General features: G+C 38.6%; 1 protein-coding gene across 1 annotated transcript in view; it reads left to right on the forward strand.

Annotated features, from left to right (window-relative positions):
- Positions 1–7,437, forward strand: part of LOC126584263 (uncharacterized) — a 62,244-nt gene extending 54,807 nt beyond the window's left edge. The window contains exons 3-5 of the mRNA XM_050248699.1: positions 4,432–6,404; positions 6,657–7,334; positions 7,429–7,437. Coding sequence (XP_050104656.1) covers positions 4,432–6,404; positions 6,657–7,334; positions 7,429–7,437 — 2,660 coding nt within the window. The remainder of the gene's footprint in view (positions 1–4,431; positions 6,405–6,656; positions 7,335–7,428) is intronic.
- Positions 7,438–11,976: the final 4,539 nt, after the last annotated feature.

An 11,976-nucleotide genomic window follows, 5' to 3' on the forward strand; every position in this document is an offset into this window, starting at 1 on the left:
TGAAATGAAGAACTAGAGAAGCTGCCACATCTGCTTGGAGAACAAATAAGGAATTGGAACATCGCCAAAGAGAAAAGCTTCGCCGTACAATTCCAATCCAGTTCAAGATCAAAGCTGTGGAAAGTCAACAAGATCAACTATCTCCAAAACCAGATTTGCGTTCTTAAACTCTACTCTGTCTGGTTTTTACTTTGCCATATTTGTCATGTTTATTTGTCGTTTATTATTTGCTTGTTTTTGGTGTGAGTATATGCTTGAAACATTGAGGACAATGTTTAATTTAAGTGTGGGGGGGTAACCATTGTTTTGCATGAAATTCGTAGAAATTTATCACCCATTACTTCTTGTGTTGTTCCTTGTTGTTTTAAGTATTTTTTTTAAGCTGTTTTGGAGTGTTTCAGTGTGTTTTGACATAAAAAATCCGAAAATTCATAAAAATTTGAAAAATTGTTTTTGAAAATTCAAAAAAAAAAAGAGTTGTTTTTGTGCGCTTATCTGTGTCTTAGGGTACCTTCCAACACAATGATGAGGATTCAGTTTGTAATTGCATGACTGTTAAAGAGTGTTATAAACATGGATGAAAGTTTGATTTACTCTTTATTTATGCGTGATTGTGGTTATAACTTATGAAATCACATGTAATCATAAAAGAAAAAAAATTAGTTTTTTTTGTAACATGCTTGAAGGAAAGAACTCAAACTAACGCTACAACCTTGTGAGACTTGAGCCTAAATGTTTATTTGGAGAGTTAAAATCTGTGCATTATTGTTTTCTAAAGTCGTTGCATGATCTCATTATCCTTTGCTTGGTTATTACTTAGAAGGCGTTTCATCATTTAGTTCCAAATGCTAGAACTCATGCCTATTTCATTCAAAGCATGCTATTGATTTGCATAACACATATTCAAGATGAAGTTGTGTAGTTACCACCACCAAAGCCAAACTGCCATGTATCCTATATCGTTATATGTTTAAGTTAACCCCATTGAGCCTTGATAGCCTACATTCTTTGTTAAACCACATTATCCTTACCTATCCTAGTTTAGGACCATCCACCCTTGTTCTTGAAGCATAGTGAAGTATGAGTCAAATTGAATTCCTTTTGATTAATGTATGGCAGAAAACAAGTGTGGGGGAAGTGATTCTTGTGTGTGTGTGTATGCCAAAATCATTCATAAGGCACGAGTAGAAAAGAAAGATTCGTGAAAAATAGAATGAAAAGAAGAAGAGCTGTGAAAAGAAAAGGAGTTGAAAAATATGTGAAAAAGAGTTTTAAAGTGTTGCTTGTTGAAGAAAGGGTCCAAAACATTGAATTCGGCCCTAAATATTGCTTGAGTCTTCCCTTCGTGTTTAAAAGTTGATTACTGCAATCTAAGTGAATTCTAAGTTTCCATTTCATTACTTTTCTTGCTATTGCTTTAAGAACGTTTGTTATCCCTATCCTTCATTTGTTAGCCAACACCCCAAGCCTGTTACAACCTTTGACTTCAATCTTGAGTGTTATGTGTTTCAATTTGTGGAGTTTGAATTTGGTATGAGCATATGGTGTCACTGGTTCTCGCGTCTAAGTAATAGCATTCCATTCATGAGATCATATCTAAACATGCTTATTAACTCCAGAAATTGCTTTCTTTGTGATACATATATGTGAGCATTCGTTTTCATATCTACATCAATCTTCTCACATATAACTAGTATAGGGTGTGTAGTTGGAAAATCTGAGTGAAAATTGAATGCATATCTTGTAAGGAATTGAGCGAATTCTCTAAGGCATGTTACTACATCAAAAACATTGTTTTAATTGATTAATTGTGAACTAGTAAGTGGTGACTATGATTAAGTATGTGCTTAAGTGTAAAGATGACTCAAATCTGTGGGGATAATGATTTTTAACATGTCATGTGCATTGGAAATCCCTGAGGCAAATGTTGGAAGGTTTAGGTTGTGTTTTATTTGTTTTGTTTCGTTTTATTTCTTTGTTTTGCTCGAGGACTAGCAAAAGCTAAGTGTGGGGGAATTTGATAGGAGCATATTTATGCGACTTAGTTGGCTTGTTCTTGTGCATTTATGTCGTGTTTCCTTAGTTATTTTAATGTTTAAAGTCATTTTCGTGTGTTTTCAGACTCTAAGTACAAAGTATGCAAGAAGATGCATTTTGGAGGCCTTTGGAGCATGTTTCGGGCTTGGAATGGATAGCAAATGCATGGGCCAAGTGGATGGACGAATTTGAGAACTAAAGAGGCCAAGAATGTGAAGAATTATGGTCCAAAAGATGAAGAAAACAGCCCAAAAATCTGTCACCCCAACTTGCATTCCTTGCCATGCAAACCACATAGAATTCCCTTTGGATTCCATGCCATGCTTGATCACTCTTGTCCCCTACATAATTTCTAATTTCATGCTTCAATTCATTTAATTATTACACTCAATTGCTTGATACCTCTTGTTCCCTTCACTCATTAGATTTTAGACAACATTTACATCCATTACATGCACCAATTGATGCTCCATCATTCACATTTGGAATCCCATGCCTTGTGTACCACATGTTGCTGCACCTTTGACCCATTTATTGACACATTTTCACCTCCCTTTCCATCTCTATGCAATGTACACAATCATTCATGCCCCCTAGCTACAAGACCACTCCATTTTACCCTTCACACTTTGCATCATCACTTCATTTTAACCCTTGGACCATTGCACATCACACACACAAATTGCCATGCATTTCATCCTTAACCTAACCTGATTTTCTAAGGTTTTTGGGGCCTATAAATACATGTTTACACCCCTTGGCCAAAGAACAATCCCCCATATTCATCATTTTATCACAGAAATTCGTCCATACACACCCTAGGAAGCAAAACACCCCAAAAACACCATTCTAGTGCCTAGAAAACATAATCGCCACTCCACCTTCTTCCACCCTCTTTGCCTAGTTCTCCACCACCTTCCAACCATCAAACACTCTTCCACACTCACCCTAAACCCCTCCATATCATTCCCCATCCATTCTACACCATAAATCCACCCAAAAATCTGTCCACAAGCTTCATGCCGCAACAAGGAGGAAGGGAGATCCATTGATGCACTTGCTTTCCAAGTTGGAGCATTTTAGGTGTTTTCTTACCTTTGATTTTAATGTCTAATTTTATGTATCTTTGTATTGCAAGAATGAGGAACTAAACCCCCTTAGTTGGGGGGTGATTCGAAACCATGTACATGCTTGCAATATGATTTGATTACATTCAGTTGTTATTTCATAAGTTGCGGATTCAATTCGTTCATCTACTTGATTGATAACTTATTTGTGTATGTTGATTGAGAGTGCACGCTTAGTTTTCATGCATGAATATGATGCTAGATTATGAGGGAGTTTCACCTAATAGTTACAATCTTATAATTACAAGTAGTGAAGGTCGCTTGAAAACGATCGCGTTGAATGAATTCTTGGCACTAGTTTCATGCTCATCATAGTAACGAATGCCTCGTCAACACTTATAGTTCTCATTGTGCTTCATGATTCTTTGATTGTATCTCTATTGTGCTTTTCACGTAGGGGACTTTTGAAGAATGTTTTGAATTGTTGTATGCGTTTTTCCGTCCAATTCAATAACTTAAGGAAAACTTGAAGATTAAAAAAGTGCTATTCACGGTTAATCTGGAGTATTGAGATTCACAATTTATTGAAAGAACAACTGAAAATCAATTTAAGTTGCATATGTGTCATGTGTGGAGAATAACCCTCTAGCTAGTCCGTCATTTATCATTTTACCTTAATTTTATGTTTTTATCAATTCTGTAATTTAATTAAGTTTAATTTACTTTTCATCAAAACCAAACACCCATCCATTATTAAATTATATTATTTAGTTAGTTTTCTTTATTGTTAGTCTTTTAATTTAATTTCCGTCCATTTCAGTTCCTAGTGTTTAATTTAATTGTTTTCATTATTTTGAGTCATTTTAAGTGTGTTTCGAGTTATTAGAGTTTTTAGCCTAATTTTGTGTCCTTGAGTCTTATTTAATATTTTTAAATTAATTTAGAATAGATTAGCAATCCCTCCTAATCCCCGGCCTAGAACGATACCCTACTTACATCTATACTACAATTGTCAAAAAGAGGGTTTAATTTTGTGTGTTAACTTATTTTACGCATCAAATTTTGGCGCCGTTGCCGGGGATTAGCAACTTTGCTAATCTCTTGGATTGTTTTCTTTCGAATTATTGTATTTTGTTTAAGTTTCTGTTTAAGTTGCTGATTTGTTTTGTTTTCTTTGTTTTTAGGTACTAGTTTATGACCCGTAGCTCACAACCTGTTCGTGAGCATATCTCCGACTTTGACGGTGATTTTGAGAGGACTTTGAGAAGGAAAAAGAAATTACAAGAGTCTAATCCTCCTAGTCCCGAGCCTGAATTAGAAGAGCAAGAAGTTGAGGTTGAAGAGAAGGCCACGGCACAAGTGGGTGGAGAAGAGCAAGGTATAGCCATGGACAACCGTACGCTCAAGGAGCTTGCCGCCTCAGGTTTGGATAATGCCGCACCATTGTGTATCCAATATCCCATGGCTGCTCAAGGTAAAACCGAAGAGTTCGAGTTAAAGTCAAGTTTGCTCCACCACATTCCAAAGTTCCATGGGCTTTCCATGGAGGATCCGAACAAACATTTGAAGGAATTTGAAGTGGTGTGCTCAAGTATGACTCCGGTTACCGTTGACGGAAGTATTTTAAAGATGAAGGCTTTTCCATTCTCTTTAATGGACAAAGCCAAGGATTGGTTATACGAGTTGGCTCCCGGTACAGTTACATCTTGGGAGAGTATGAAGAGGGCGTTTCTGGAGAAGTTTTTCCCAACTTCTCGCATCATTCTTCTTCGTAAAAAAATAAGTGGAATTCAGCAAAGCCAAGGTGAATCTTTCCCATCTTATTATGAACGATTTAAATCACTTGTTGCTTCTTGTCCACAGCATCAGATGAAGGAGGAGCTACTTCTTCAATACTTTTACGAAGGTCTTTTACCACTTGAACGACAAATGTTGGATGCTTCCGCGGGAGGAGCTCTAGTGGATAAGACACCTAGGGATGCCAAAACCCTCATTGCGAATCGAGCACTCAATGCACAACAATATGAAGGTGTTGGGCAAAGAGACACCCCACGGCCACATCATGTCAATGAGGTAAGTTCTATTTCTGAGTTACAGTCCCAAATGGCTAACCTTACGTCTATGTTATCGCAGTTGGTTAAAGGCCCCAAAACGCAAGGAACTACAATCTGTGGTGTATGCTCCATTCAAGGACACCAATCTGATCAATGCCCTCAATTAATTGAGAATGGAGGATGGGAATCGGCCAATGCTGTAGGTTATGGGAATCAAAACCAACCAAGGAATGATCCTTTCTCCAATACATACAACCCGGGATGGCGTGATCACCCCAATTTCAGATGGAGAGATGCACCACAATATGGCCAACAAAGTGGATTCCGACAACCCCCGGGTTTCTTTCCAAGGCCAATGGAACCACAACCACCTCCTCAGGCACAATCTTCCCAAACTAACCCAGGTACGTCTATGAATGATGATAAAACATATCAGTTACTAACCACCATGGCGCAGGGAATGCAGAACCAAGCAAAGGAGGTTAATGAGCTGAAGAAGCAAATGGGCCAAATGGCCGAATTTTTGGGGCAATTCCGTGAAAATGGTAAGTTACCAAGCACTACAGTGGTCAATCCAAAGGGTGGCTTCGAATCTGCAAAGGCTATCACATTACGAAGTGGAAAAGAGGTGAGAAACAAGGAAGATGAGAAGATACAACTCAAGGAAGATGAGAACACCTACCCCACGGCAAGGGTACCATCACCCATGCCGCAGCCATCTAAGACATCCCATCCGTCCACCTCAGGTAAGAATGTTCCAAATGTTGTGATTTCGAACACTAATCTGCCCAATGTTCCTTTCCCTCGCAGATTTGCACAATCGAAGAAAGAAGAAAGCGAAAAGGACATTTTGGATACCTTTCGAAAAGTCCAAGTGAACATTCCTTTACTTGATGCTATTAAGCAAGTGCCCAGGTACGCAAAGTTTTTAAAAGAATTATGCACAACTAGGAAAAGAATTTCAAACAAAGAAGTTGTGAAGGTAAGTGAAAATGTATCCGCGGTTTTGCAACGGAAGTTACCTCCAAAGTGTAAGGATCCAGGGAGCTTTACTATCCCATGTGTAATTGGAAACACTAGATTTGAAAAATGCATGTTAGATTTAGGTGCTTCTATTAATGTTATGCCATATTCCATTTATGCATCAATGAACCTTGGTGAGTTAAAACAGGATGGCGTGATAATTCAATTGGCCGATCGTTCTAACGCTTATCCCAAGGGAGTCCTTGAGGATGTTTTAGTGCAGGTCAATCATCTTATCTTTCCTGCAGATTTTTATGTCTTAGAAATGGAGGATTCAAACCATGCTCCATCATTGCCAATCTTGCTAGGCCGACCATTCATGAAAACAGCGAGAACAAAAATAGATGTGTTTATGGGAACATTAACCATGGAGTTTGATGGAGACATTATTCGTTTTAATCTTTCTGAAACCATTAAATATCCAATGGAGGACCATTCTTGTTTCGCTATTGACATTGTTGATTCTTTGGCACAGGTACATTTGGATCGAATGAACGACGATGCACTTGAAATAGCCTTAGTGCACGGCATAGGAGCAAGAAACAAGTGTGGGGGAATCCAAGCAACCCACAGCATGGAATCTGACCATATTGCCGTGCCTCCTTGTGGTGAAGTGTTTGAAATGGTCGCGGCCCTCGAGTCATTGCCATCACATTCTGGTAAGTCTTCATTCTCAATTTTAGATTCGGTTTTGGCTAACAAGTTACTTCCATCCATTGTGCAGCCACCTACACTTGAGTTGAAGCCATTACCTAGTCACTTGAAGTATGTTTTCTTGGGAGAAGATCAAACACTACCCGTCATCATATCTAGCTCACTCACGGCCCAAGAAGAAGACAAGTTGATAAGGGTGTTAAAGGAGCACAAATCTGCCATTGGATGGACCTTGGCGGATATCAAAGGCATTAGTCCCACCACGTGCATGCATCGCATCCTTTTGGAGGAGGGAGCTAAGCCATCTCGGGAGGCTCAACGTCGCCTTAATCCACCCATGTTGGAAGTAGTAAAGAAGGAGGTTATAAAATTGCTTGACTGTGGTATTATATACCCTATTTCTGATAGTCGTTGGGTGTCTCCCGTGCAGGTTGTTCCAAAGAAGTCCGGGATCACGGTGGTGAAGAATGAAGAACAAGAGCTTGTACCCACTCGTGTGGTGACTGGTTGGCGTGTTTGTATTGATTACAGGAAGTTAAATGCCATGACAAGGAAGGATCACTTTCCGTTGCCATTCCTGGACCAAATGTTAGAAAGGTTAGCCGGTTATAAATTTTATTGCTTTCTTGATGGATATTCCGGATATAACCAAATTGTGATTGCTCCGGAGGACCAAGAAAAGACAACGTTCACGTGCCCCTTTGGCACCTTTGCATACAGGCGCATGCCATTTGGTTTGTGCAATGCCCCTGCGACATTTCAACGATGCATGGTGAGTATCTTTTCTGATTATGTGGAGAAAATTATTGAGATATTCATGGATGATTTCAGCGTGTTTGGTAATTCATTCGATCATTGCTTGAGTAATCTGACCTTAATTTTGAAACGTTGTGTTGAAACGAATCTTGTGCTTAATTGGGAAAAATGTCACTTCATGGTTAAGCAAGGTATTGTTCTAGGACATATTATTTCTGAAGAAGGCATTGAAGTGGATAAATCTAAGGTAGACCTTGTTCGTCACTTACCCTCTCCAACTTCGGTTAGAGAGGTTCGTTCGTTTCTTGGTCACGCAGGTTTTTATAGGCGTTTTATAAAGGATTTCTCCAAGATTTCACAACCACTATGCCGATTGCTTCAAAAAGAGGTGGCTTTCGAGTTTGATGATGCATGCTCCACGGCATTCAAGCAATTAAAAGAAGCTCTTACTTCGGCTCCCATTATCACACCTCCAGATTGGAGCCTTCCATTCGAGTTGATGTGCGATGCTTCGGATTATGCGATTGGTGCTGTTTTGGGGCAACGAAAGAACAAACAACCTCATGTTATTTATTATGCCTCTAGGACATTAAATGATGCTCAATTAAATTACTCCACCACTGAAAAAGAATTACTTGCTGTGGTATTTGCATTAGATAAGTTCCGATCATACTTACTTGGTACTAAAGTTATTATTTTTACTGATCATGCAGCTCTCAAGTATTTACTCACAAAAAAAGAGGCCAAGCCTAGACTAATTCGATGGATGTTGCTTCTACAAGAGTTTGACATTGAGATTCGGGATAAGAAGGGCGTGGAGAATGTGGTGGCTGACCACCTAAGTCGAATGGTGCATAAGGAAGCATCGCCAATTTCTGAAACCTTCCCCGATGAGCAACTAATGTCTATCCAGGTAAGTGAGCCTTGGTACGCGGATTTGGTGAATTATTTGGTGACTAAACAAGTTCCTAGCACCCTAAACAAATTCCAACGTGATAAACTTAAAAAGGATGCTAGATTTTATGTTTGGGATGACCCATACTTGTGGAAATATTGTTCAGATCAGGTTATAAGAAGATGTGTGCATGAATCAGATTTTCACTCAATTTTAAGTTTTTGTCACACATATACATGTGGGGGTCACTTTGGCACCCAAAGGACAACTTTTAAGGTTCTTGAATGTGGTTTTTATTGGCCTACTTTGTTTAAAGATGCTAGAACCTTCTGTTTAACATGTGATCGCTGCCAAAGGACAGGTAATATTAGCCAAAAAGATGAAATGCCGCAGGTACCCATCTTTGTTGTTGAAATCTTTGATGTTTGGGGTATCGATTTTATGGGTCCTTTTCCTTCATCTTTTGGTTTCACCTACATATTACTTGCCGTTGATTATGTTTCAAAGTGGGTGGAAGCGAAAGCCACTCGAACTAACGATTCTAAAGTTGTGGCAGATTTTGTGAAAACTAATATCTTTTCTAGATTTGGGATGCCTAGGGTGCTAATCAGTGATGGAGGGTCTCATTTTTGCAACCGTACCATTGGGGCATTACTCAAGAAGTATCATGTGACGCATAAGGTTTCCACACCTTACCACCCCCAAACCAATGGCCAAGCCGAGGTATCTAATCGTGAGATCAAACAGATTTTGGAGAAGACCGTTGGGCCAAATAGAAAAGATTGGAGCTTACGGCTGGATGATGCACTATGGGCGTATCGAACGGCTTACAAGACCCCCATTGGTATGTCTCCTTTTCGACTTGTGTATGGCAAGCCTTGCCATCTTCCCGTGGAATTAGAACATAGAGCTCATTGGGCCATCAAGACCTTCAATTTGAATGTGGACCAAGCTGGAATTCATCGAAAGCTTCAATTGAGTGAACTCGATGAGATAAGGCATGAAGCTTATGAGAATGCTAGAATTTACAAAGAGAAGACCACGGCATTCCATGATAAGATGCTTCGAGGCAAGACTTTCGAAATTGGGCAGAAAGTGTTGTTGTTCAACTCCCGCCTTCGTCTATTCCCTGGTAAGTTACGTTCCAAATGGGTTGGCCCGTTTGTTGTTACTAATCTTTTTGTGCATGGTGCAGTCCAAATTAAGAGCTTGAGAACCGGGCAAGAATTCAAAGTGAATGGACATCGCTTGAAGCCATACTACGAGAACTTTGTGGAGCATGTTGTGGAGGAGATCCCACTGCATGCCGTGGGTTCCAAGGAGAAGTGAAGGTGTTCATCGTCCGGCTGGAAGACGTTAAAGCAAGCGCTTTAAGGGAGGCAACCCATTTATTCTGCTTGATTGTCAATTTTCTTACTTGTTTAATTATTTTTGGTTGTGACTTTCTATTTTGAAACATTAACAAATATGCAAAGGATTTTAACATTAAACTTCGTGGAAATGAACAGCAAACTGGGAAATAAAGAAACATAGCATAATACAAGAGGGAGCCTTCACAAAGGCTGCTTGGGAGAGATTGCAGTAGTCGGCGGAGTCTCAGCAGTCGGTGGGGCCACGGAAGGAGTCTGAAATGAAGAACTAGAGAAGCTGCCACATCTGCTTGGAGAACAAATAAGGAATTGGAACATCGCCAAAGAGAAAAGCTTCGCCGTACAATTCCAATCCAGTTCAAGATCAAAGCTGTGGAAAGTCAACAAGATCAACTATCTCCAAAACCAGATTTGCGTTCTTAAACTCTACTCTGTCTGGTTTTTACTTTGCCATATTTGTCATGTTTATTTGTCGTTTATTATTTGCTTGTTTTTGGTGTGAGTATATGCTTGAAACATTGAGGACAATGTTTAATTTAAGTGTGGGGGGGTAACCATTGTTTTGCATGAAATTCGTAGAAATTTATCACCCATTACTTCTTGTGTTGTTCCTTGTTGTTTTAAGTATTTTTTTTAAGCTGTTTTGGAGTGTTTCAGTGTGTTTTGACATAAAAAATCCGAAAATTCATAAAAATTTGAAAAATTGTTTTTGAAAATTCAAAAAAAAAAAGAGTTGTTTTTGTGCGCTTATCTGTGTCTTAGGGTACCTTCCAACACAATGATGAGGATTCAGTTTGTAATTGCATGACTGTTAAAGAGAGTTATAAACATGGATGAAAGTTTGATTTACTCTTTATTTATGCGTGATTGTGGTTATAACTTATGAAATCACATGTAATCATAAAAGAAAAAAAATTAGTTTTTTTTGTAACATGCTTGAAGGAAAGAACTCAAACTAACGCTACAACCTTGTGAGACTTGAGCCTAAATGTTTATTTGGAGAGTTAAAATCTGTGCATTATTGTTTTCTAAAGTCGTTGCATGATCTCATTATCCTTTGCTTGGTTATTACTTAGAAGGCGTTTCATCATTTAGTTCCAAATGCTAGAACTCATGCCTATTTCATTCAAAGCATGCTATTGATTTGCATAACACATATTCAAGATGAAGTTGTGTAGTTACCACCACCAAAGCCAAACTGCCATGTATCCTATATCGTTATATGTTTAAGTTAACCCCATTGAGCCTTGATAGCCTACATTCTTTGTTAAACCACATTATCCTTACCTATCCTAGTTTAGGACCATCCACCCTTGTTCTTGAAGCATAGTGAAGTATGAGTCAAATTGAATTCCTTTTGATTAATGTATGGCAGAAAACAAGTGTGGGGGAAGTGATTCTTGTGTGTGTGTGTATGCCAAAATCATTCATAAGGCACGAGTAGAAAAGAAAGATTCGTGAAAAATAGAATGAAAAGAAGAAGAGCTGTGAAAAGAAAAGGAGTTGAAAAATATGTGAAAAAGAGTTTTAAAGTGTTGCTTGTTGAAGAAAGGGTCCAAAACATTGAATTCGGCCCTAAATATTGCTTGAGTCTTCCCTTCGTGTTTAAAAGTTGATTACTGCAATCTAAGTGAATTCTAAGTTTCCATTTCATTACTTTTCTTGCTATTGCTTTAAGAACGTTTGTTATCCCTATCCTTCATTTGTTAGCCAACACCCCAAGCCTGTTACAACCTTTGACTTCAATCTTGAGTGTTATGTGTTTCAATTTGTGGAGTTTGAATTTGGTATGAGCATATGGTGTCACTGGTTCTCGCGTCTAAGTAATAGCATTCCATTCATGAGATCATATCTAAACATGCTTATTAACTCCAGAAATTGCTTTCTTTGTGATACATATATGTGAGCATTCGTTTTCATATCTACATCAATCTTCTCACATATAACTAGTATAGGGTGTGTAGTTGGAAAATCTGAGTGAAAATTGAATGCATATCTTGTAAGGAATTGAGCGAATTCTCTAAGGCATGTTACTACATCAAAAACATTGTTTTAATTGATTAATTGTGAACTAGTAAGTGGTGACTATGATTAAGTATGTGCTTAAGTGTAAAGATGAC

This window comes from Malus sylvestris, chromosome 10, assembly GCF_916048215.2.
Source record: "Malus sylvestris chromosome 10, drMalSylv7.2, whole genome shotgun sequence".
In the NCBI taxonomy this organism is placed as follows: Eukaryota; Viridiplantae; Streptophyta; class Magnoliopsida; order Rosales; family Rosaceae; genus Malus; species Malus sylvestris.